Here is a 20,365-nt window from a genome sequence, read left to right on the forward strand (position 1 = left end):
TACATGGCCTTCTCAGTCAAATTCTGAGCCATGCTGATCTCAATCCCAATCTCTTCCTCTCTCCCTCCTGTCCATCTTCACTGTGCGATCTGAATGAAAGCGAATTGTACAGGTATAATGTATTATACGGCATAATTTATAGTTTCATTTATTTCAAGAAAAACAAGTTGCTTTAGAACACACTCCAATTGCACATAACTATTTGCTGTTCAGACAAAGCAAATGACGCGAAATACAGTTCATTGCAAATTACTTCAATCTCAATCTCTTAAAACAGGTCTAAGCAGGTTGAAATTGCTCTGTCCATATTGTCTGTCAGTGCATCGATGCATTCTTTGCACTCAAATGCATGAAATTGAATGGTGGAACAAGTCCGTCAAGTTTTAAAACAGCCCAAGTTGATTCATTCAGTGATTATGACTTATGGTGTTGCAGTAGCCATCTCAGCTCTTCAATAAAAACACATTTTTAAACTCACAAACATCTGGATGTTCAAGTTCACTCATATTTAGCAGACACTTTTATTCACAGTGACACACTCGCAACAGCAGGAATCAAACCCGGGTAGGTCATATGTCAGTCGCGTCTGTGATATTATCACTCCTCCACCACGCCCACACTCCCAACACACTCACACACATAAGGACAAGGACAAAGAACAGGTAAGATGTCTCATTTACAGACATTTCTATAGTCTTCTTAAAAAGATATCCTCTCTCACTACACTTTTGAGAGAGATTCACTTTCATTTCTTGTGAATTTACTGTGAAATAAAAGTAAAGTTTTTTCTGACATTCAAAAATCCAAATGAAATATAATTTAAAAAATGCATGTAAATCTGTATGATGCTTGCATGATGAAAACTTCTTAAAAGAGTAACTGAAGTGTGCACCCATATAAATTGCTCTTGTATGGGACGCATTTGTCATACAACCACGCTGAGTAACACCATTGTAATAGTGCTAGCAACAGTCACGGATCAATACACAGGCTAGATATGACTGCAGCCTATAGTGGCTCCCACATGTGCCAGGGCCCCCAGATTGGTCATTAAAATATACATTTATTTGTTTAGATGTACATCAGGGGAAAGCAACTTCAATCTCATTGGTCCACAATAAATGATTGAACTACTAAGCGGCTGATTGAGTAGAAATGTCAAAGTTCATGAGGTCTCAAATGATTCATCAGGAGGTAGACTAAAACTGCAAAATGTCTGAAAGAAAATATGAATGCTGAGCGCAAAAAAAAGAAAATCAAGGAGACCAACATGAACAACATCTTCTAGCCTATAAAAGATTCCTACATTTACTGGATATTTCAAGGCTGCTGCTGAGTGAGAAACTATTTCATTGTTGTGTTCTGTGCATCTGCCAGTCATTTCTGACAACGTGTTAATGATAGTCAGTGTACCCTAGCCTCCTCTTGGTTTACACATGGCCACAGCATGAATGAGGTAAATAAAAAGGCTAAAGATGTTTGCATGTGGCTGCTATCAGATAATCTGCGTTCAATGGACAGGCTTAGCAATAAACAAAATCTTTTCTTTTTTTTCAAAAACGTATGATGGTCTAAGCTCTGTATCCAAATTAATTATTCAAATAGCTTCAGGCAATCCAACTGAAATGTCAAGTGAAACTTTAATTATTAGGCGGGGTGCAGGCCGCCGGGCAATTTCCAAAACCCAATGTGGCCTGTGAGCAAAAAAGTTTGTCCCTGCCTGGTTTACGGTATTTCAGTGAACCACAGTGACATCAATGATGGTAAATCGTTGGGTGTGTTTGAATTCCCGTCCTTGTAGCATCCCTTTCTACATTCCAGAAGTTCACCTTGTCTAAATAACAATATATTTACGGTTGCGGTTATGTTCCAGACATATGTTTATATTTCCTCATACTTGTGCACTTCCTTAAATTTCCTGCATACTTGATATTTAGACATTTTTTTCACCTACTGGAACTTCAAGATACATAACCTTACAATTCCCTTGTTCAGTTCTGCACTGGATTTGAATTAGGGACCTCAGACACAGATATTGTACAAAACACACATATTATGTTGGCCTTGATTATATGTGATTAACTGAAAGTTTTGGATAAAAGTCAGCTAAACTATATGTATTGCATGGCGGTACAAAATATGACGGCCACTCAGTTCTGCACATTCTCTTCACAAAAATAGTTGACGCTTGTCAACTTGTCTGTATCTCCTATTTGTGCAATTTATATGCATATTATCTCCTACTCTTATAGCTCATACTGTATGACTGTGTGCATGTGTGAGTTTGCTTTTGTATAGAATGTGTGTGTGTCAGTGGTGGTTCTAGGCGTTTTCTGAGACAGGGGCCACACTTTAAAACTGAGGGGCCATGAACCGGTCAACAAGCATGCACAGAAAATCCCTTGTTCAGTAATGGCCTCCTTACACCAAACAACTTTGACACGATTTGGGAAAGATTTTTGAAAGATTATAAGTCTTTTAACTGATGTACTGTATATACCATCAACATTTCACCAATCTCACCTTTTCAAATAACTGAAAAGCCAATACAATTCTTAACAATTTACACATTTAGAGGGAATACATTGATATTTCAAAACAGAAATCATAGGCATAAAACATCATATTTGCACATTTCTTTGTGAAATTGGACTCGTTTTTACTTCAACTCTTTCCCTTTCGTTGATATGAGAAACCACTTTAACTGCCAGTTTGAGTACATTTAAGCTAACGCACACAAGCAGCATGGGAGCAACAACTACCAACTACTACCTTTTTTTTTAATGGCCTGACCTAGAGTGGTCTTTGCAGTCACCATCTTTCTTAGAAAAGCCTGATTCTGATCTGAAGACGATGGGGTATAGTGAGAAAGGCGTAACAAAACACTCAAGATGAAATACTCTAACCATTTGTAGTCTTTGTACCAGGGGTCATTGAAGGGCCTCTTCTCGTGCTCCATCTTGGGGAACACCTGAGAGGTTGCACAGAGCCCTCTGCTCTAGACTGGGAAGGAGAGAAGACAATGAAACAAGTTTGAGTAACTTAATTGTGAATGCCCCTCAACTCTCATAACCCACATACAGTGAACATGGCACTTCTAAACAGTAAATGAATGACAAAATATGCTCACTGTATAGTGCCAAAAGGATCATATCAACAGGAGCAGCTATGCTTGGTGACTGATGGTGCCAGACTGTGGGTTGAGGTCACCGGCAGCACCATTACAGTCTTTAGGTGACAAAAATAAAATAAAATGCATTCATATAACTGGGCAGAAGCGAATTTTAAACAGTCCTCATGTCTAGCCTACATCAGGAAGTTAACAAAACAGGTATGTGATGAGTCGAGGTATACAGTATATATGAATATCACGTTCAAACAGTCAATCTTAACAAATCAACCAATCACAATCTGGTTTGATGTTTCTATTAGCCTATAGAACCTGAAATGGCATCAAGACCAAAGGAAGTCATCAAAGCCAAGCTGCTAGAACTTTTGCAGCTAGAGGCGCATGAAGTAATCTAATAACAACGTATAAGACTGACTGAGAGGTACACTGTAATAAATAAATAAACTGGAGACTCGTTGATCCTACAGCCCTAATTGTAACTGAGACATTTCTCTCAAAGGAAACAGGGGTCAAGATGAGGGCGGTCTTTCTCCTGGGACTCCTCCCACTTATAGGTGAGTCAGAGAAGCTCAAACTAAAAATAGATACTTAAATACTGCATTCATTTATACATTTAATTTATGTGCAACCGATGTACACATCAGAATGAAGTAAATCCAATTTTGTATTTTTTGTTTTGATACATTAATAGATTTTTTTTTTATCTGTAGGGCTTTTCAAAGAAGTTAAAACACAAACAACACAACCAAGCAACGGTGAGTGCTCTGGCTGGTAGATGAAAACTCTCTCGGCCACCTTAATGACAGTTTTTACAATTGCTTAAACGCTAACATCAAAAGCATTTCCCATTCCTTTGTAAGCAAAGTTGATGAATTAGGCTCACTGTGTTTCTCTTACATCTTCTCAAGTGCATTATCTTTGGCATCAACCTCAATACAAACAACCCCAACATCAGTTATAACTTAACAGTCTCTATCTTAGGCTCCATCTTAATACCAGACCTGCCACCAGTGTCAGCAGCACCCATCCCAACACCCGTCAAAGCACAACCTCAAACTTCCCCTTCAACATCACAATCTACAGAGCTCAATCCATCTCCATCCACAGCAAGGACAACACAGGATTCATCAACAGTCTCACTCTCCTCTACACCAGCAGCCACAACTCCAACTGGTAAGTCTATGTGAAAAACACTCTTGCTTTTTTGTTGTCTATTAATATTGACTTCACCTATTGTACTCCAAATACAAACTTTTATGTGCCAATAATTATAGAGGGTCCTATAGATGCTTAAAATGTAAACTCAACAATTATTCCTAAACACTGCAACAGGTGAGCCCTGGTCAACAACAGGAATTGAAGCCAATGTAGCACAGAGAGGAAGAGACACTGTTTTGCAAAACCTTTTTTATGAAATTGAAACCTAAATCAAAGGCAGATTATTTTCTCCAAACAACCCCAACATCAGTTATAACTAACAATCTATTTCTTAGGCTCCATCTCAACACCAGCACAGCCACCAATGTCAGCAGCACCCATCACAGCACCACCTCAAGCTTCCCCATCAACATCACAATCTACAGAGCACAATCCATCTCCATCCACAGCAACCAGGACAACACAGGAGTCATCAACAGTCTTACTCTCCGCTATGCCAGCAGCCACAATTCTACCTGGTTAGTCCAACCATGTCCATGTGGAAAACATTCTTGCTTTTTTTGTTGTCTATAAATGGTGACTTCGCCTCTTATACTCCTAATAGAAACAGAGAGGAGGAGAAGGAAGAGACGCTGTTTTGCAAAACTTTTTTTTTTTTTTAAAGACATTGAAACCTAAATCAAAGGCAGATTATTTTCTTCATCACTTATAATTTGCTATATGCTGTGTTGTCCCCTTCTGTCAATGTCTTAAAGTCATTTGAATTTAAATCAGATGGACATGACATGAGTATGTTGAACAAGCAAGTCAGTCAAATGTTCATAAGAGTACTCCTTGAATGTGTGTAGATTCTATTCTTACCAAAGAACAAATCCCAGATAAGAAAACATTGGTGAAAGCCAGAATCGTCAACAAAAGTGAGTTTTAAAGATTACCTTTCTTTGCAGCAAACGTTACAGCACCACCTAAAACTTCCCCAACATCACAATCTACAGAGCTCGATCCATCCGCATCCACAGCAAACATAACAACACGGAATTCATCAGCAGCCTCCTCTACACCAGCAGCCACAGTTCCACCTCCATTTTCAGGTATTTTGGTGACTCTAGAGCTCCCCCTATAGGCACAGAATATTGATATTTCACCTTGCCGTTTACAAGTTTGAAATGACTTCACAGCTGTTATATTTAGGTATAAAGCAATCTGGGGTGTGCATAGGCTGGGTGAACCCTGCCTGACCTGCCGGCGAATTTGGATTTCGCCCGGCAGCTCAGGCTGGAAACCTGCACATCTATCTCCCCTGCTTCCTGTCCACAACCTTTGGGTCCAATCTCAAACTAGCTTATCCAAAAGACACACCGGATCGTTGGTCTGATTGGTTGAAGCGCTATCCAAGCACACAGAATCATTTGAACAATGCCCATTGATCACGCCTCTTGTGCAGTAGAGATAATGCGCAGACTCCCCATACTATTGTTCAATCTTAAAAGATTGAGTTGGTGATAGCCAGACTAGTGTGCATGGGCATTGTGATCACTATTTCACAGGATTTTTTCTGAAGGGTTCAGTCATGGTTGGTTAAAATTCTGTCTGACAAATGTTTGCATAATACTCCTGCAGTCAAAGGTTTTCTTTTCCTCTCCTCTTTTCCTCTCCTCTCCATCATTAGGGAACTGCTCCTCCCCAACACCACTCTGCTGTCTGGGCACAAACAACTCATGCTTCCGAACCAGCTGCTATTGTGATGAGATCTGCGTCTCTATCGGAGACTGCTGTTCTGACTACAATCAGACTTGTAGTTCACTTCGTAAGAATATAATAACCACTTCAATCCATTATGGGAATTGCCATCCGTCAGAAATATTTAATCATATTAGGAACACTTTACCACTGTTTCACTATTACAAGGTATTTTATATGACTGACTAAGAACAGGTCTAGTGCAATGTAGGCCATAGGTTTCATATGATTATAGTTTAAAAAAAACAAAAAAACACACAGAACCTGACTCACACATCCATTTCAACTGACATGCCTCCCTCCCTTAGAACCCTCCAGAGTCATCATGAAAGTGAGAGGCAACCTGACCACAAACAGGGGAGAGGCGGCCTTCCGGGAAGTAAGTAACATGCCATGCTTATTCATCCAAACAGTACTACTGCAGACTGTTTTAAATACTGAATGTTAAATTAAATACTAAGTTACATACATAAAAAAATGGGTCAAAGTTGGTATCTCCTATTACAAAAAAAGTGCTGCAAAATGACGATAATATTTGTATTGATAATTGCTAATGCTCTGAGGGTTCTCATCTTGACACATTTTCTCTCCACAGCTGGACTTTCTTGTAGCGAACAGACTGAGGGAGCTCTGCAGTAACTGTGCCGTAGAGATTCTAAACAGAACAATCATGAAGGATCCTTGAGTGATAGACATTCAATGGAGTCTTAGGAGATTGAAAGATACAGCCTTTACTCTCCTGTTCCTGTTTGGCCTTCCCCTTTTCACTTATACTTTCTATTAATTCCTTGTGTTTCAGTTAATCTTATAATAAGATACGATGATAAGATGTTTGGTGGGGAGCATTGGAGACACTTGGCAGCAACTTGTCTATCCACAGTTGGCCCTTTTTCTAAAGAACACAATGACATGTCTAGGGAATGCACAGCCCTCATCTTTTACTTGTGTGAAAGACGAAGCCACAGACAATCAGCCAATCAACACTTTGGCGTCTGGAGCCCAGAAGTAATAGTTTAACTGTAAATGTTGTTGAGTTCACATGACCCTCTTTCATCAGCAGGGAGGACTGCATCTACAATTTATCTCTCAAATATTATTAATATACAGATACTGCAGCATGTAGGCCTAACCCTTTTAGACCAACAATGCATTCTGTATATTAACATCAGCATATACCCTGTATGTTTCCCAGTTTTCTATCATTCATCTGACTATAAGTGCTACAATAATTCAAGCACTAAATTACTGATTCATTATCTGTCTATTTTAATTTAAGACGAATTGAGATTTGAATTTACACCTTCTCAACACAACACACAGATGGCATTACTACTGTTTCACCACTAGAGTGCAGCACAACAAAGTTACAACACTGTTGAGGGTGAAAAAGCTGAATGAAAACCCTAAACCACCTTGCAGTAACCTATCACTATACCTTTTTGGTGACGATTATAAAGCCTTTTCTGCTGGTCAGACCATATATTACATGACTGTATTAACTTGTTTTGGCAAATAGCCGGATAATACGGGATAATGTAGAACGCCGGTGGAACTCCAAGAAAAACAACTGACTTGAGAATGCACTGAAATTTACCATAACCCTTTTCTGTTTAGGCAAAACATTTACAGTTACACAAGATGCTGATCTAGTGCAAATGACTGTAATTTCAACACTTAAAACAGGTCTAAATTGCCCTGTCATTCATTGCATCCCCCAGTGAAATTGTAATGTCAGAACAGGTCACTTACATAACAGCCCACATTGATTCTCTCCACAGAATCCATTCCTATGATTCATGTATGTCTTCCTCGAGGAACATTGAGGATGGTACTGCAGTAACAATCTCAGCTCTTCAATAAAACACACAAAACACAAATGTCGATATTTAGACATTGTGAACCAAAGCTCTCTGGGCTTTCTATTCATTTCTGTTACCTTCAGTTCCTTGTGTTTAGTTAACAGTTACTTATAAATGTAGACTATGATTCATTTGGAAATAAAAACAGTGTTGGGTGAGGAGCAGTGGAGTCATTTGGCAACAATGAGGAGTGTTTGACCATAAGATAAGAGTTGCTATAAAATCAATCTGTTAACTTGGCCGATGTGTGAGGATCATGGTCCCAAAACATATCACATGTCTTATATTAAACTTAAAAACAAAAAAAAAACATTACGACAATATCAGCCAGTAGGGGACTTGGGGAAAAAAATCCTGAAAACACCCAGTAGTGTCAATAAATCGAAGTCAATAAATGATTAACCTATCCAGGAAGTACTTTGCTTTTTCTGGTTAGCATTGCTGGAAGAGTGATTGGCTTTCCTCTGCATACAGTAGCATCTCAGGTCTCTCACCGTAAGGAATGATGATCTGCTCTGCGTACGCTGCTCCTCTCCTGCTGGCCATTCTGCAAACAGCATCAGAGAGCATCACAGGTAAACACCAGACTACAGCTGCTGCTGCTGAGCATGTTCAGTTTACTGCTCTAGCAAGAGAGGGGAAAGCACCTTACGTTGACTGAAAAAAAGAGTTCAAACACAGGCAGTTCATAGCATGGAGAAACATAGTTGGGGGGGAAAATCCCGGAAAATAGGCTAGTTACTGTTTTTTTGTTGAGATTAGTTATCATTCTGGCATTTTGTCATGGAAGCCTACATGTTGTAACTTATTTTGCAGTACTTTTCCACTCCATTGACCTGAACATGATGTATGGAAAACACGTGCACTTATATACATGCAAATATAAATGCTAATTTGATTAATGCCTCTGAAAAAAGTTTTTAAAAATCAGAATGTGTATATGTGATGTAAATCTCTACATCCCATGCAACATGATTACAGTAATGGGGACGTACAGTAGGCTATGTTATGGTGGAATCCAGGTAGTTCCCACATATTCACACAAGGCACTTGTTAAGCAATATAAAGAGGAAATTAAAGGCTACCTTAAAGGATTTCAGTATAGGCTACCTTCAAGGATCACTTGTGATGTTAATATGGAAAAAGTAATCAACAAACGGATGAATTATCCATTATACCCTGAAAAAAGGAGCACTAAATAACTGATTAATTTTCTGTCTATCTTGAGATTTGAATTTACACCAAACATAACACACAGATGCCATTACTAGAACGTAGCACACACCCCAGGGGAAGTTACTGGTGCAAAGTTACCCAGATAAGAAAAATTTGGTGAGAGCCAGAATCTTTGTGAAAAGTGGGTTTTAAGAGTATGTTTCTTTGTAAGCAGTCGATAAAGTAGCTGCAAGCGGCAATGGCGGGCCGAGCGAGCACCGGCGGTCCACGCCTCATGACATTTTGAAATCTGACATATGATGCGTTTGTCAAATGCACATATCTGATGTGTGTGCTATTTGTTTTTGCTTGTTTTCTACATTGGAAGCACTTGCTCAGGTAGATTCTGTTCTTACCTACAAATCCCAGATAGGAAAACAGTGGTGAAAGACAAAATCTTTCACAAAAGTGAGTTTTAAAGATTACCTTTCTTTGCAGCACTCATCACAGCACCACCTCAAACTTCCCCTTCAACGTCACAATCTACAGAGCTCAGTCCATCCACATCCACAGCAACCAGGACAACACAGGATTCATCAACAGTCTTACCCTCCTCTACACCACCAGTAATTCCACCTCCATTTTCAGGTATTCTCCCCTAGAGGCACAGAATATTTATATTTCACCTGGCTGTTTCCATAATGAAATGACTTCACAGCTATAATCAGTGTGCTTAAAGGAGGCGGTGACCACCATAAAATCATTCATGTTTTCTTAACAGTGAGCAATCTGGGGTGTGCATGGGCATTGTGATCACTATTTCACAGGATTTTTCTGAGGGTTCAGCCATGTGGTTAAAATGCTGTCTGACAAATGTCTGCATAATACTCCTGCAGTCAAAGGTTTTCTTTTCCTCTCCTCTTTTCCTATCCTCTCCATCATTAGGGAACTGCTCCTCCCCAACACCACTCTGCTGTCTGGGCCAAAACAACTCATGCTACAGAACCGGCTGCTTTTGTGATGAGATCTGCCTCTCTTTCGGAGACTGCTGTTCTGACTACAATCAGACTTGTAGTTCACTTCGTAAGAATATAATAACCACTTCAATCCATTATGGGAATTGCCATCCCTCAGAAATATTTAATCATATTAGGAATTCTTTACCATTGTTTTACAACCAGTACAAGCTAGTTTAGTCAATGATTGACTATGAATAGGTCTAGTGCAATGTACTGTACCATAGCTTTCACTTTGATTAGCTTCAGAAAAACACAGAACCAGACTCACACATCCATTACCACTGAAATGCCTCCCTTAGATCCCTCCAGAGTCATCATGCAAGTGAGAGGCAACCTGACCACAAACAGGGGTGAGGCGGCCTTACCGCAAGTAAGTTATATGCCATGCTTATTCATCCAAACATCCCATTAAAAATAGGGTCAAAGTCGGTATGTCCTAATGCAAAAATGTGCTGCAAAATTACGATAATATTTGTATTGCTAAATGTTTATGCACTGAGGGGTTTTCATTTGTTGTGACACTTTCTCTCTACACAGCTGAACTTTCTTTTAAAGAAGAAACTGAAGGAGCTCTGCTGCAGTAACTGTGCAGTAGAGATTCTGAACAAAGTGATCATGAAGGATCCTTGAGTGATGGATGGACATTCAATGGAGTCTTAGGAGATTGAAAGACACAGCCTTTACACTCCTGCTCCTGTGTGGCCTTTCCCTTTTCACTTTGGCTATTCTTTCTATTCATTTCTGTTATCTTCCTTTCCTTGTGTTTCAGTTAATCTTACAATAAGATTACAGTAAGTGTTTGGTGCGGAGCAGTGGAGACATTTGGCAGCAACTTGTCTACTGTCAATCAACTTGTTGTTCCTTTTTTTATAAAGAACACAAGGACATGTGGACTGCACCCCACAGGCATAGCACATGTGTGAAGGATGAAGCCACGGACAATTCTAGCCAATCAACATATTTGCGTCTAGGGCCCAGAAGGAAGAGTAATGTGATGCCATTACTACTGTTTCACCACTAGGGTGCAGCACAACAAAGTTACAACGCTGTTGAGGGTGAAAAACCCAAAACCACCTTGCAGTAACCCATCACTATACCTTTTTGGCAAAGCCTTTTCTGTTCAGACCATATAACATGAATTAACTTGTGTTTGCAAATAGCCGGATAATATGTGATAATGTAGAACACCGGTGGAACTTCAAGAAAAACAACTGACTTGAGAATGCATTAACATTTACCATTTCCCTTTTCTGTTCAGGCAAAAAACATTTACAGTTACACAAGATGTAACTGTACACAATATCTAGTGCAAATGACTGTAATTTCAACACTCTTAAAACAGGTCTAAATAGCCCTGTCTATATCAATGTGATTCTCTCCACACACAATCCACTCCTATGATTCATGTATCTCTTCCTCGAGGAACATTGAGGATGGTACTGCAGTAACAATCTCAGCTCTTCAATAAGACACACTTATGAAAGCACCAACATCAATATTTAGACATTGTGAACCAAAGCGACATGGCAGAAATCAAACCCTGGGGTTATTCATTTCTGTTATCTTCAGTTCCTTGTTTAGTTAACACAGTTACTTATGAATGTAGACTATGATTTTGAAACAAGAAACAGTGTTGGGTGAGGAGCAGTGGAGTCATTTGGCAACAATGAGGAGTGCTTGACCATAAGATAAGAATGACTGAAATAAAGAAGATAGGGTTTTTTACTATATCACTGCTGAGAACAGTGATATCACTCATCTTCACATAACATCTCACTTCTCCTGAGAACACTGCTGTGTTGATCATTGCTATTTCTGTGGAGTAGTAGCATCATTTGCTCTGTATTTCAAAACTAATGTCACTTTACCAGTGACTTTGTCTTTTGACTTGTCCAATGTGTAATGATCATGGTCCCAAAACATGATATCATACCAAACTTTAAAAAAAAAAAAAAAAAAAAAAAACATTAAAACAATATCATCCAGTAGGGGACTTGGGAAAAATATATATTTCCTGAAAACACCCAGTAATGTCAATAAATCAGATGAGAAGTTATAAATGATTAACCAGGAAGTGCATTGCTCTTTCTGGTTAGCATTGCTGGAAGAGTGATTGGCTTTGCTCTGCATACAGTAGCATCTCAGGTCTCTCACCGTAAGGAATGATGATCTGCTCTGCGTACGCTGCTCCTCTACTGCTGGCCATTCTGCAAACAGCATCAGAGAGCATCACAGGTAAACACCAGACAACAGCTGCTGCTGCTGAGCATGTTATGTTTACTATTCTAGCAAGAAGGGGAAAAGCATCTTACTTCGACTGAGAAAAGAGTTCAAACAATTCGGTTCAGCTCAGACAGTTCATAGCTGCATGGAGAAACATAGTTGAGAAAATAATTGCTGCCTCTTTTTGCAGTATTTTTCCCCTTCATTGCTCTGAACCGCAACATGTGTAGAAAACAGTGCACTTACTTGATGTACAGTATAAGTGCAAACACACTGTATGCTAATTTGATTATGGTTGTGCGTGTATGGGCATTTCCATGACAGTTTTTTCTCAGTTTTTCTACTTGCTGCACTTTTTCAACAGTTTTCTTTCCTTTCCTTGTTTTAGCGAGTTGCTCCTCCCCAACTTTGCTCTGCTATCTGGGCCTAAACAACTCATGCAACCATAATGGCTGCTTTTGTAATGAGTTTTGCCTCTCTTTCATAGACTGTTGTTTAGACTACAATCTACAATATCGACAAGAATAAAATATTCACTTCAATGCATTATGAGTATTGAAGCATTATGAGTATCCCTCAGAAATATCCAATCATATTACCTGTAGGCACTGTGGCTATATCACCACTGTTTTTACATGTCACTCAAGCAGAGTGACTTTCCTTTTTTTAGCGAGCTGCTTCTTCCCAACATTGCTCTGCTGTCCGAGCCGTGACGACTCATGCCACCGTAATGTCTGCTATTGTGACGTGTACTGCCTCACTGCCAAAGACTGCTGTTCAGACTACAATCAGACTTGTAATTCCTCCTGTAAGAATACAATATGCACTTCAATATATTGTGGGAATGTCTAGGAATCTTTTTATCATATTAACATATTATCTAATCATCACTGTTCATCATTACTAAGGTACTCAAATTCGGCAAAGTTATTTCACTCTATGACTGACTAAACATACAGTAGGTCTAGATGTAGGCTACCATAGCCTCCACTTTGATCAGTTTCAGGAAATCACAGAACCTGACTCACATTTCCATTAAAACACCTCCCTTAGATCCTACCAGAGTCATCGTGGAAGTGAGAGGCTACCTGCACACACACACAGGAGAGGAGGCCTTGCAGCAAGTGAGTTACATGTCTTGTGTATTCACCAAAAAATGCTTAAAAGTCATTACAATTCTAAAAAGTATACATAAAGACTGCATTGCTTTAAATGTTACAATAATGCTGTCAGTCTACAGCATGATAGCATTAATATTACAAGAACATTTTATTAATGGTATGTATTGTAGTAACAGTCTGTACATTTTGTATATAGTGTTATAGGTGAGATAGGGTACCACCTCTTTGTCAGAACCATTTGGGTAAAATTCATTGTTAATGCACTGAGGGGATTTCATCATGACACATTCTCTCCCCACAGCTGGACCTTCTTCTAGAGAACAAACTGAAGGAGTTCTGCAGTAACTGTACAGTACGGATTCTGAACAAATCAATCATGAAGGACCCTTGAGCGATGGACACTCAACAGAAGACTGAGCGACTTTTCCGTCACTTATTCTCTATATTACTAATTCCATTTATTCAGTAATTTCCTTGTAACACAATTGATGAACTGACATAGACCATGGTCAGCCTAATCTTAAGACAGGTTTGAATGGGAAGCAGTGGAGATGGCAACAACTTGTCTATCCAGTTGATCCTTCTTCTAAACTAAAGAACATGTGAAATGTGTAGGGACTGCACAGCCCAGACTATATGAGGGTTAGATTTCTAAACAGTCACAATAAGTGGACCTATGTAGGCCTACTGGTTTATCACTTGTGATGTCAATATGGAAAAAGCAATCAACAAACTGAAAATAGAATTTCAAATCACCCACTATAACCCCCCAAAAAATTAACACTGAATAACCGATTCATTGTCTGTCTATCTTGAGATTTGAATTTATACCATTTCTTAACAGCACATAAAGATGGCATTACTACTGTTTCACCACTAGAGAGCAGCATACACTTCAGGGGAAGTTAATTGTGCAAAGTTACAACACTGTGAAAAAGCTAAACTGAATCCTAAACCACCTATAGGCACTATGATAGTAACCTATAAATAACCTGTTTGATGATGAGTATATAGCCTACTCTGTACTTCTGGTCAGAGTCATATGAGGCCATATCTAGCATGCATGTATGTGTCTGTATGTGTGTGGAATTTTGAGCAGGTTCCTTGAGCTCTTCTGTTTGTAATATATGGTCTGCACTCTTTATTATTATGCTAAAATCACATTGATGTTGTCCAAGAGCACAAATCATTATAAACCTCTTCAAACCTGATTTACAACAAATAGCTGAAATGAGGAAATGAGGCGTGCATGACGTGATAGTATCTTATCACTCACCACCACATAGCATCTCACTTTCCCTAAGTACACTGACGGGTTCATCATCGTTCACTTTGATAAACAGTCGTTTTGGAAAAGGCACAGGAAAGAGCAGGTAAATACTGAACTTTTGTAGCAACAGAATCTAGAATATTACAAAATTTGTATTTTAGATCTACGACAAACAGAGCAGTATAACAAAAATCTATTTGATATCAGTTGGGCGAAATCCAACATTCCAACAGTTATTATAATATGTTGAGTAGTTGGCTTTGGGTTAAAAAGCATCAGCCAAATCAAATGTAATGTAAAGTGTGTTGGATCATTCTTACTCCATTGTAGTATGTGCTCTGTATTTCAAAACTATCTCACTTTAGTGACTTTGTCTGTTGACTTGGCTGATGTGTAACGATTATGGTCCTGACACACAACATCACATTATGTCCTTGTTATTATTTTAAACTGTCAACATGTTTAACCAAAGAATTGTGCCTTTTTGCACCAGTGTTACAGTGTACTTCAAAACTAATATCACTATATACTGCGTACTTGGCCGATGTGTATTAATCATGGTCCAGGAGCATGATATCCATGTCTTATTACAGTTATTGTATTAAACTGTCAAAATGTTTATTAAAGCCAAAAAATTGTTTCCTGAAAACACCCAGTATAGTGTCAACAAATCAGATGAGAAGTTAGAAACCGTTATCCAAAAATAAATCCTGGTTAGTATGACTGGAAGTGACTTCCTCATCTGTTCCTCTGCATAGCATCTCACCTCTCTCACCGCATAAGAATGATGATCTGCTCTGCGTATGCCGCTGCTCTTCTGCTGGCCATTCTGCAAACAGCATCAGAGAGCACAGGTAAACACCAGACAACAGCTGCTGCTGCTGCTGAGCATGGCATGTTACTAGTTACAACTAGTTAATAATCACCTTACGTTGACTGAGAAACACATACTGTACGTGTACAGTAGTTGCATGGAGAAACGTGGTTTGGTAAAATAATTGCTGAAATCTTGTCTAAATGTTACTTATCATTTTGTCTTCTGCCAGTAAAGCTATATGCTGTACTTTGCAGTACTTTTCCACTTCATTGTTCTGAATCATAACGTGCTGTATGTCTAGAGAGTGAGTGCACAATTTCTATGCTAAAATACTTTATATAAGTGCAATAATAATACTGTATATAGGCTATGCTAATCAAATTGTGGTTGTCTCTGAAAATAAGCTAATCATTAAGAGCCCTATTTTGACGAAAAGACGCCAAATGACACATACATGGGTCAAAAGGGTTCTTCTCAAGCAACTATCTTGCTTGGCACCACTATGGGTCAGGTGTAAGATGGGGCCCTAAAACTTCACAAGCAAAATAGTTATGCTTTACATGCGCCTTAAAGGATTTCAGTTAAGTCCTTTCACTGTGAAACCAGTCTGCTAGAATTGTTTAAGGTGGTCAGTAATGGAGGCTGAAACCACTACAAAATAATCCATCCATGTTACTGAGCAATGTGGTGTGTGTATCTGGCATTTCCACAACAGTGAAATCTCTTCTTGGTTATGATTGGTTAAGGAACTATAATTTTCAAAATAATTGATTATTTGTGATTATGCTTCCAATAATTATGAAATCTGCTATATTGAAGCTGCAATTTTCCTACAGTTTTCTTTTCTTTCCTTTTTTTAGCGAGCTGCTTCTTCCCAACATTGCTCTGCTGCCCGGGCCGTGACGACTCCTGCTACCGTAATGGCTGCTATTGTGACGTGTACTGCCTCACTGCCACAGACTGCTGTTCAGACTACAATCAGACTTGTAATTCCTCTTGTAAGAATACAATATGCACTTCAATATATTGTGGGAATGTCTGTGACAGTTCCATGAGGAATCTTTTTATCATATTAACATAGGCCTATAATCTAATCATCACTGTTCATCATTACTAAGGTACTCAAATTCTGCTAATTATTAATTGACAACTTATAAGTATAATGTGGAACCAGAAATTGTTGTTGTTTATTATATCATTCTTATTTGTATTTTGTATAATATATTATTCATGTACACAGTTTCACTTAAAAACGTTACTGTCTCTGCAGCAATAAATTCAACCACTGAACAGCCAACCACCTTTGCACTCACAACTGAAGACAGCACCTCAACAACAATTAGCAGCAGTCAGTCACCAACATCCAGTTCAAAGAGTGTAACGACTCAGGAGCCCTTGACTACTACGCAGAAGCAGACAGGTAACTGGAATTAGCAAAGTCCATTGAACTATCTTAGTGATGTTGTCTCTGAAATCCAAAGGATATTCATCCAAGCTGATGGAGTCATTGCCTGGGACTCAGGGCTGCTTACATTTCGTGGCAGGGCGCCATCGAAAAATATGTGCTTGCCATGTGACTTTTTTACATGTGGTTTCTTTAGACAAGGTTTTTCTTGGTCAGTGCCATTATTATGTTCAGTGATATTAAAATGTTTTGACGATATCCCTGACCACCTATTTTTTCACTGACACACCCAGAGGTGTGCAATCTTAGTGAGAAAACTTGTCACCACGATGTGCTGGGTCTAAGATAAGGGCCTAAGACTCCATATTTGTGTATCACTTCAACATCCCATTCATCATCATTATATAGAAATAATACAAATGCACAGTAGGTATATGATATTATGGTGGAATCCAGGTGGCTCCCACCTTTCTAAAGAAATATGAAGAGGAAAATGATGTATCTTAAAAGATTTCAGTTAATGTTCTTTCACTGTGAAACCAGTCTGCTATATATACAACTTCTGTTAATTCATAGTTTTCAGTTTTGCTCTACCATGCAACAATACTAAAAAAGCCATACAGTCAACTAAAGACAGCACCTCAACAACTTCCCCACTAACCAGCAGTCAGCCACCATCATCTAGATCAAATAGTAAAACGACTCAGAAGCCCTCGACTACTACGCAGAAGCAAAAAGGTAGCTGGAATTAGCAAAGTCCCCTGTACAATCTTTGGGACATTGTCTATAAAAATCTGCCTACGTTTTTTAAATGATTCTTTCACAATATATATTTTTAAAGAGACACCGAACACCCAATCACTGCATATCACTGGAATTAACAAAGCCCCCTGTACAATCTTAGTTTAGATTGTCTCTGATATTCATTCAAGCAGACCACTCATAGCCTGGGACTCATTGCTAAGGGCTAAGAGCTGATTACATTTCATGACGGGGCATCTTCAAAATAGCTGTGCTTTACATGCGCCTTAAAGGATTTCACTTAATGTTCTTTCCCTGTGAAACCAGTCTTCTAGAATTGTTTAAAGTGATAAGTAATGGCGGCTGAAACCACAAAATAATCCATGTTTTCTTAACACTGCAGCAATGTGGTGTGTGTAAGGTCTCTTCTCACTTTTTCTTTTTAGGGATGCAGATATGATTGGTTAAAGAACTGTATTGTACTGAATTGTACTGTATTTTTGCTACATTCAGTTTCATAACAGTGCTCCTCTTTTATCTTAAGCTGCCGTGTACATTATCTTTTTGCATGTATGTTTTTTCCTTTGGATTATATTTACCATTCGCTTAAAAAAAAAAACATTTTGAAAGTTCCAAATTCAGTGAGTAATTGTGTTTAAGAATCATGATATCAATATTGAACAAAATAATTGTGAAAATTATTTTTGCCATAATCGAGGAAAAACTGCGACAACAATCAGACTTGTAATTCCTCTCGTAAGAATACAATATATGCACTTCTACATAATTGGGAATGTCTGGGAGAGTTTCATTAGGAATCTTCAATTTGTTTAGGATATTATCTAATCATCACTATTCCTCATTACTATTTTTACTACTTTCAAAACATCATCTGAAGGCACTCAAATTCTGCAAATTATTAATCTGTTAGTGTGTGACAGTTTAGGCTTGAAGTATACCCTGGACCTAATATATGGAAACAGAAATTGTTGTAGTTTATAAAATCATTCTTTGTACAATCATTTATGCACACAGTTTCACTTAAAACTATACTTGTCCCTGCAGAGAACACTATAACCACTGAACAGCTAGCCACTCCTGCACTCACAACTAAAGACAGCACCTCAACAACGTCTCCACTTACCAGCAGTAAGTCACCATCATCCAGCTCAAACAGTGAAACGGCTGAGGAACAGAAGCAAGAAGGTAACAGAGAGAAGTACAGTGGCTTACAAATTTGACTCATTTGAGCAATGTGGTTTTGTAATTGCTGCCGTAATGTTCAAGTGTGAACTATAATATTACAAGAAAATCTCAGAACCTGATTTTACACATCCATCTCCACTGAACTCCCTCCCTTAGATCCCACCAGAGTCCTCATGAAAGTGAGAGGCTACCTGCACCCACGCTCGGAAGACGAGACCGTACAGGAGGCCTTGCAGAGAGTGAGTTACAGGCCACGCTTATCAGTGCATCCCTCCACTCAGATATGCTTCATAATACAAATGAGACTACCATACATTTTAAAATGAAATATACATTAAACTGCATATTAGATTATATAAATTAAAAAAGAGGCTCACGCCAAAGTCTCTATCTACAAGTACACAAATATGAAACATGATTAAAAAAAAAAATATGAAGACCATGCATGTATGTATTGCTTGATGTCATTAGCAGAAATAAGCAGGGTAATGAGTCCAGGCTATCTGATGTGGCCTTCTTCCTCATCCAAATAATAAAAGAAAATGAGTCAGTGACAAAGAATATTAAATGGAGAATCACTGTTAGTGTATACAGGATTAGTATCTACAGTATAGGTCACATAGAGTAAAGACTGCTATTCATATTAGAGTAATAGCTGGATGTATTTACATCATGACATTTTCTCTCTCCACAGCTGGTCCTTTCTCTGGAGAACACATTTAAAGAGCAGTGTGGGGAGTGCGCCGTACGGATTCTGAAACTCAAGGCGATCACAGATGATTCTTAAGGGATGCCTGTTATAAACATTCAGGGTCGGAAAAGACTGAAAGGCGCAGCCTTTTTTAACCAATATAAAATATATTTATATATCATAACATATCAGTGCAGCAAGCTGTTTTGTCTTATACTACTTTAATAAAGATCTACAGTATTCCACTGATGTAGACTAAACGCTATAGCCCTACAAGGCCTATTTATGTGGAATTAAATTAATACAAAGTCATGTTGCCAAAGGAATTGTGATAAGATTGCTGGACTATCACAGGCCCACATTACTCACTAGGTGGTAGCAACGAGCTTCTGCGTGACAATCTATAAAGGTAGGCTGCATAAAATGTTAAGTTAGACAGAAAGCATCATAATACGAATTGAACTGGAAAATTGAAGACAAGCGGCTGTAATACTAACATAAGAAATGAACAGCCTATAGATTTCACTATTTTCTGAACTTTATGACATAGTAGGCTGCCAAATAATTGATAGGGCCAGACCAAGGCAAGTTTACATAAACCGGAATGCAACATCAAAACCTTTTCTCGTTAGAACATCTACTGAATTAATGTAGGCTACTAGCCGAATTAGTTTTGCATGTCCAACAATTCGATTTCACATTTTTGATAGCCTACAAAGTAGGCTAAAACAAAGTGATGAATTTGAAACAGGAGCTGTACATCTCACTCACCTAACCTCGTTACAGGCGGATCCCTTGCTTTTACTTGTGATATTCGGCAGGCGAACAAA

General features: G+C 38.6%; 2 protein-coding genes across 4 annotated transcripts; both read left to right on the plus strand.

Annotated features, from left to right (window-relative positions):
• Window positions 1–642: 642 nt before the first annotated feature.
• On the plus strand, window positions 643–7,933 carry LOC134067286 (uncharacterized). Its single transcript, XM_062522463.1, has 9 exons — window positions 643–662; window positions 3,630–3,684; window positions 3,841–3,885; window positions 4,112–4,303; window positions 4,624–4,806; window positions 5,236–5,379; window positions 5,958–6,095; window positions 6,337–6,407; window positions 6,624–7,933. Exons 2-9 carry the CDS (start codon window positions 3,645–3,647, stop codon window positions 6,711–6,713), a joined length of 903 nt encoding a protein of 300 aa, XP_062378447.1. The 5' UTR covers window positions 643–662; window positions 3,630–3,644; the 3' UTR covers window positions 6,714–7,933.
• Window positions 7,934–12,155: 4,222 nt separating this feature from the next.
• LOC134067300 (uncharacterized) lies at window positions 12,156–19,721 on the plus strand. Of its 3 annotated transcripts, none has more exons than XM_062522489.1 (10): window positions 12,156–12,296; window positions 12,955–13,092; window positions 13,338–13,408; window positions 13,707–14,778; window positions 15,434–15,529; window positions 16,353–16,490; window positions 16,763–16,912; window positions 18,704–18,844; window positions 19,001–19,083; window positions 19,539–19,721. In XM_062522489.1, the coding sequence occupies exons 5-10, from the start codon at window positions 15,460–15,462 to the stop codon at window positions 19,629–19,631; spliced, it is 675 nt and encodes a 224-aa protein (XP_062378473.1). In that variant the 5' UTR covers window positions 12,156–12,296; window positions 12,955–13,092; window positions 13,338–13,408; window positions 13,707–14,778; window positions 15,434–15,459; the 3' UTR covers window positions 19,632–19,721. The 3 variants fall into 3 exon arrangements, with proteins under 3 accessions (XP_062378473.1, XP_062378482.1, XP_062378494.1); XM_062522510.1 differs by having other exon boundaries at window positions 12,283–12,296; window positions 12,932–13,092; XM_062522498.1 differs by lacking the exon at window positions 12,955–13,092.
• The last annotated feature ends 644 nt before the right edge of the window (window positions 19,722–20,365 follow it).

The sequence above is a fragment of the Sardina pilchardus genome, chromosome 2, assembly GCF_963854185.1.
Source record: "Sardina pilchardus chromosome 2, fSarPil1.1, whole genome shotgun sequence".
Lineage (NCBI taxonomy): Eukaryota > Metazoa > Chordata > Actinopteri > Clupeiformes > Clupeidae > Sardina > Sardina pilchardus.

What these genes read in the sequence shown, in the direction of transcription:
- LOC134067286 (XM_062522463.1), top strand. Translation starts at nt 3,645, where the DNA reads ATGAGGGCGGTCTTTCTCCTGGGACTCCTCCCACTTATAG. An exon ending in AGTTCCACCTCCATTTTCAG is followed by an intron (nt 5,380 to 5,957) that starts GTATTTTGGTGA and finishes CTCCATCATTAG; the next exon opens with GGAACTGCTCCTCCCCAACA. An exon ending in TCAGACTTGTAGTTCACTTC is followed by an intron (nt 6,096 to 6,336) that starts GTAAGAATATAA and finishes TCCCTCCCTTAG; the next exon opens with AACCCTCCAGAGTCATCATG.
- LOC134067300 (XM_062522489.1), top strand. Translation starts at nt 15,460, where the DNA reads ATGATGATCTGCTCTGCGTATGCCGCTGCTCTTCTGCTGGCCATTCTG. An exon ending in TACTACGCAGAAGCAGACAG is followed by an intron (nt 16,913 to 18,703) that starts GTAACTGGAATT and finishes TTGTCCCTGCAG; the next exon opens with AGAACACTATAACCACTGAA. An exon ending in TGAGGAACAGAAGCAAGAAG is followed by an intron (nt 18,845 to 19,000) that starts GTAACAGAGAGA and finishes TCCCTCCCTTAG; the next exon opens with ATCCCACCAGAGTCCTCATG.